Below are 5,479 nucleotides of genomic sequence, written 5' to 3'. Positions count from 1 at the left end.
AATTCTAAAACTGATACACTCTGGGTAACTGATTCCCAAGCTTCACCACTGAAGCTACAAGGCTGTATTGATGTATTTTCTCCACTGGCGGTGAAGAGATGAAGAGGAAAGCAAACTGGAACGGAACCAGGACACCGAGGGCAGCACACAAGCTGATCCTTAAAAATGTCACAGATGAATTTGAGAGAGGAAAATAGAAAATTTAGAATTCAGTCAGTCCATAAATGTATTACCTGTGTGATAGGATGTTTTTAATAACGAGATCGTCTTCCAGGATACGGTAACACACTTGTGTTCTTTCCAACCATTCTCAAAGATGTACTGACAAACGCGCATGGATCTGCCTGTCAGTCTCTGCCTTTCCAAACGAAATAATAATCTTTGGCCTGTCCTCATACGTCCAATTTTAATGTGAAATCAGTGTTTAAGTTTTCCTTTCTGACCATTTTCTCTCCAGCACGATTAGGTTGCTCATGTCCCGATTCTATATTCCCAGGTGCTATTTACCTCCTCCCTTTGTATCCAGCATCATGCATCCATATGTCAATGCACACCCTAGAACTGAAGCAGAGTGGGAGCCTGGTAGGATGACTGTATATGAAAAGTTAATTTTTAATCAGTGTTTTTACAGCCGGAACTCTGTGTCATTTTTAAAGTCTCCTCTCAAAAAGGAGAAATGATTTGAAGAAATACTAATCACTCCACCCCCTCCTCTGAAGAAAATATTCCACAGAAAAAGGAACTTGGAAAGAATGGGAAGTTCTCACTGAATATATAGATAGGTTTTAAGTTGGGAAGTAGCATTAGCAAGAAGAAAGGCAGAGGAAGTCCGAGCGTCACTGATTTTTCCTCTGTCCCTGGAGAGAAGATTGCTGACTTGGAGTCACTCTGGCTGCCCAAGACCATCTGACATGAAGACATAACTCCAAGGTACGATTCCCTGGGCCAGCAGGTGGACCCTAGGGCTAGTATCTGAACAGACCATCTAGGCTTCCTCCAGAACAGCTTCTTGCGATCCGCATGCCCTCCCCACCACAAGCAGAGGGGGTTGGTTCTTCCTGAAAGCCATTTGTGCCAAAGCTATCACAACAGCAAGCCCTCAAAATGACCATAAATCTGATGATACCTTAGAATTCAGCAGAGAAGCTTTGGGGAGGAAGAAAAAATGTGCCACATTAAAAGGGCAAAATGAGGCTCTTGCTAACCTTAATATAACAAGTTGAGTAAAACAATAGGTAAAAAGTTTTTGAGTGCTGAATATGTGCCATGAAGGGAGCTATGTGATTCATATGCATGATCTCATTTAGTCCTTATAAAAACTCATTGTGGTTTAGAAGGTAAAGAGGCTCAGAGTTAAGAATCCAAGGTCGCAGAGTTGATAAGTGGTAGAGGTAGGATTGAAACCAGTTCTGTGGGATGTCAGAGCCCTAGCTCTGTCCACTAATTTATACTCAAGCACTTAAAAACCACTTTAGAAGATGTTTAAGTATGATGAAATCTCCTGGTTGTGCGCAATAATAAATGAAAACTCCTAGAATAATTTATATGATATTTACAACCACTACCAACATTTATTTTGTTCAAATTTTACATTACTTTCAGATGCCCTTGTAGAGTTCAGCAACACATTTTTTAAAATCTTCCCTATAATTCAGAAGTTTTCTCAAATGCACATACACAGAGACCACACACACATACACACACCAGACATACAAACACCACCTGAACACACACTATCCAGATAAATACAAACACCACATAGAGACCATACAGAGACCATACACAAATACAACATAGATGCATAAATCTCACACACACACAGCTCCACACATACTCCGTGTGGATCCAAAATACATCACAGAGACACACATACAGAGTATATAGCCGCATACATACACACAAACACACTGCAGCTATACAGACAGACCACAGATACTCACATGCCCTACATACAGAGTCAGAAATTCTTCATGGGATTTTGTTTCTCCTTGTCTGCTATACCCTAACTTATGTCTAGTTTCCACCATATATATCATCTCATTTATATCTTACCTTCTGCTACTGGCCTCTTCTCTCCATCCACTCCATCCCAAACAGTTCTTTTTCTTCCACTCTCCAGAGCAATCACCAACATCAGACAGTTGTAACTAATGAGAAGGGACATTATACCATGTCCAAGTATAGCAAATTGATTAACATTGAGTATTAGACACCCCTCATTTTAAAGCCCCTGTGTAATTTCTGCGCCTCTGAATATCTCACTGACCCTTGTGCTCTGCAGCCTCCTGGCCTCCTGCTGTGTTTTTCCTGTTCTCTCCTCTCTGAAGACCATCCTCACTCCACCACCCTCTTCTCATGGTCCCAGGACCTTCACTGGGTCCCACTCTTGCACTCACCATTGCTGATCCATTCCAGGTCCTTAGATTTCACTTTTTATTTCCCAAGTGCATTACCAGGCTATTTTCTTGAAGAAAAAAAAAATCATTTTTCTACTTCAGAGAAAAACTTTGCAACTCCCTTAGATGGCAGAATTAAGTTAACACAGTTGTGGTTTTAATAACAATTACTTTTATTTCTTCTCTCTTAGAATTTTTTTTGCTTAGTAAAAAAAAAATCACTAGTAATTTCAATTGACTTATACAATTTATCAAAAAACAATTTGATGATATGATTCTGTTATAACAGGTATTTTCTCAAATATTCGCAGATTTGTATTTTCAATACCATAGGAACCATTATTCAAGAAATGGGGTATTTTAGATAATCAAATATTCTGATTCATAGAGCATTATCAAAACACTAGGCATGAAATAACTAAGTAGCACAAAATACTGGTAGGATTCCCAACCTGCCACAATGGAAGATTGGTAAGAGATAATAATTAATAAGAAATTTAACCCTTTTAAGCCTCACTTTTGCCTCTGTTTAAATATTTGTCTTTGTGGAAGAAAAAAAAATAAATGATTTTCATAAAATGCTCCTGGCATATAATAAGTATTGAATAAATATCAGTGCCTTGACGGCTCCTAAGAACCACTACTGTATTCTATAACACATTTTCTTATTTCACTGATGATTCTGAAGACTCTTCACAATCTTATAGTGTTCTAGGGCTCCCATATGAATATCAGTTCTTACTGTTGTGTGCTCAGTGTTAGAATACTAGATAATAGCATTTTTTATACACTAGAGGTCCAGTGCATGAAATTTGTGCATTGGTAGGGTCCCTAGGCCTGGCTGGTGATCAGGGCCGATCAGGGCCTTCTGGCTGCCAGCCAGGGCTTTCCTTCCCCAGCCGCCAGCTGCCAGCTGCCAGTTGGGGCCTTTCTTCATTCCATATCGCCCCTGGTGGTCAGCACACATCATAGCAAGCAATGAAACTCCTGGTCTCCCAGTCAAACTCTTGAGAGGACAATATGCGTATTAGGCTTTTATATAGAGAGATTATTAGCTCATGGGAGAAAACTAATTGTAGCTCTCCATGATTACTAATTTGCAGCATTTTTGTTATTCAACTTCATTAGCAACATTTGCCTTGACCAAGTCTTAATCAAGTAAAACTGATTCTATGTTGCCTTATTCAAGATGTGCTCATCAAAAAGGATCAGAGTTCTTGTTAATGTCTAAACAGAAGATTTTTAGCTACCTAAGTGAATTACTTAGCAAAGTCAAAATATCCGTTTCACATTAATTTCATATCATTTGTAGTATTTTTATTTTTGATGCTCAAATTAATTTGATCTAAATTCTTCATACAAAACAAAGTAAAGGCTTTAGGAAAAAATATCTGATTTGTGTTATTGTAGAAATATTAGGTTTGCCATTTAGAACATATTGTTAATTTGTCTGTTGATATTTTAATTTCTATATTTAATCTTTTCTTTTGTTTCTTTTTTGTTCTCATTTTCAGTTTCTTACCCCGCCAGTAATTATGGATCTGATCAACTCTTCTGATTACCAGGTCACTGTCTCTACATTAGTAAGAAATGGCACTCACTTCCCAGCTCCTGCCACAAAAACTTTCATTGTCCTTTCTTTGTTATTGGCATCGATAATTGGCATAATCAGCAATGCTCTCTATCTGTGGGTACTGAAATTCAAGATGAAAAGGACTGTCAATACTCTTTTATATTTTCATCTCATTTTCTCATATTTTATTGCAACATTAATTGTGCCATTTATAACCATCTCCTACCTTTGGGACAATCACTGGATCTTTGGAACTGCCATGTGCAAGGTCTTCAACAGCATTTTATACATGGGAATATTCGCCTCCAGTTTCTTCCTCTCAGCCATCAGTGTTGACCGTTACCTTTTCACTCTTTACCCCGTGTGGTCACAGCTGCACCGAACCCCACGCCGGGCTTCCAGCATAATCCTGGTAGTCTGGATCTCTGCCACGGTCCTTGGCACGCCCTATTTGGTTTTCAGGGAGACATATGATGACCATGAAGGAAGGGTGATCTGCCAGAATAGCTATGAGGTGTCCACTGACTGGGAAAGCGAAAAGACGCAAACATTTAAAAAATGGATTCATGTGGGATGTTTCACCAGCCGCTTCTTGCTAGGCTTCCTTCTGCCTTTCTTGATCATCACCTTTTGCTACGGAAGAATAGCCAACAAGATGAAAAAGAGGGGCCTGTTTAAATCCAGCAAGCCTTTCAAAGTCATGATGACTGCCATCATCTCTTTCTTTGTGTGTTGGATGCCCTACTATGTGTATCAGGGCTTACTTCTCACTAAGATCCAATCTCTACTTTTACAGTTGGCTCTGTTACTTGCAGTAATTACCACTTCTTGCAATGCTGTCTTTTCTCCCCTACTCTACCTGTTTATAGGGGAGAACTTCAAAAAGGTTTTCAAGAAATCCATTCTTGCTCTGTTTGAGTCAACGTTCAGTGAGGATTATTCTCCAGAAAGAACACAAAACCTAAATTCGGAAACCTACATTTAAATTCAGGGTCCCATGAACTCTTAGTTAATTACACAACCAGAGATATACTCCCTACTCCTGTACAATTATAGCTCTATATTAAAGAGACATCTAGGCTGTATTATTATTAAATTGTGAAGATTAAAAGAGCTATAAGAAAGTAAGCAATAGGTCATGTTCTGGATGTAATTTTCCCCTTCCATATTGTGGTAAAATATTGTCCCTTGAACAATATGGATTTGGACTTTCACAGTGACATTTTCTTTTCTCTAGCTCATTTTATTGTATGAATACAGTATATAGAGGATTGGAGGGCGTGGGTAAAAATAGTGATGGAATTAAAACGTACAAATTGGTAGTCACAAAATAGTCATAGGGATATAAAGTACAGCCCAGGGAATATAGTCCGTAATATTATAACAATTATGTGTACAGTGCCAGGTAGATACTTGAAATATCGAGGGGACCTCTTTGTAAAGTAGGTGATTGTCTAACCGTTATGCTGTACACCTAATACAAAATAATATTGAATATAAACTGTAGTTT

General features: G+C 38.5%; 1 protein-coding gene across 1 annotated transcript; it reads left to right on the top strand.

The window, feature by feature from the left end:
* Nucleotides 1-813: 813 nt before the first annotated feature.
* Nucleotides 814-5,479, top strand: GPR33 (G protein-coupled receptor 33). Its single transcript, XM_036412951.2, has 2 exons — nucleotides 814-930; nucleotides 3,911-5,479. Exon 2 carries the CDS (start codon nucleotides 3,932-3,934, stop codon nucleotides 4,952-4,954), a length of 1,023 nt encoding a protein of 340 aa, XP_036268844.1. The 5' UTR covers nucleotides 814-930; nucleotides 3,911-3,931; the 3' UTR covers nucleotides 4,955-5,479.

This window comes from Pipistrellus kuhlii, unplaced genomic scaffold, assembly GCF_014108245.1.
Source record: "Pipistrellus kuhlii isolate mPipKuh1 unplaced genomic scaffold, mPipKuh1.p scaffold_m20_p_1, whole genome shotgun sequence".
Lineage (NCBI taxonomy): Eukaryota > Metazoa > Chordata > Mammalia > Chiroptera > Vespertilionidae > Pipistrellus > Pipistrellus kuhlii.
Note: the sequence above shows the minus strand (reverse complement) of the source record. Positions and strands in the feature narration are given on the sequence as shown.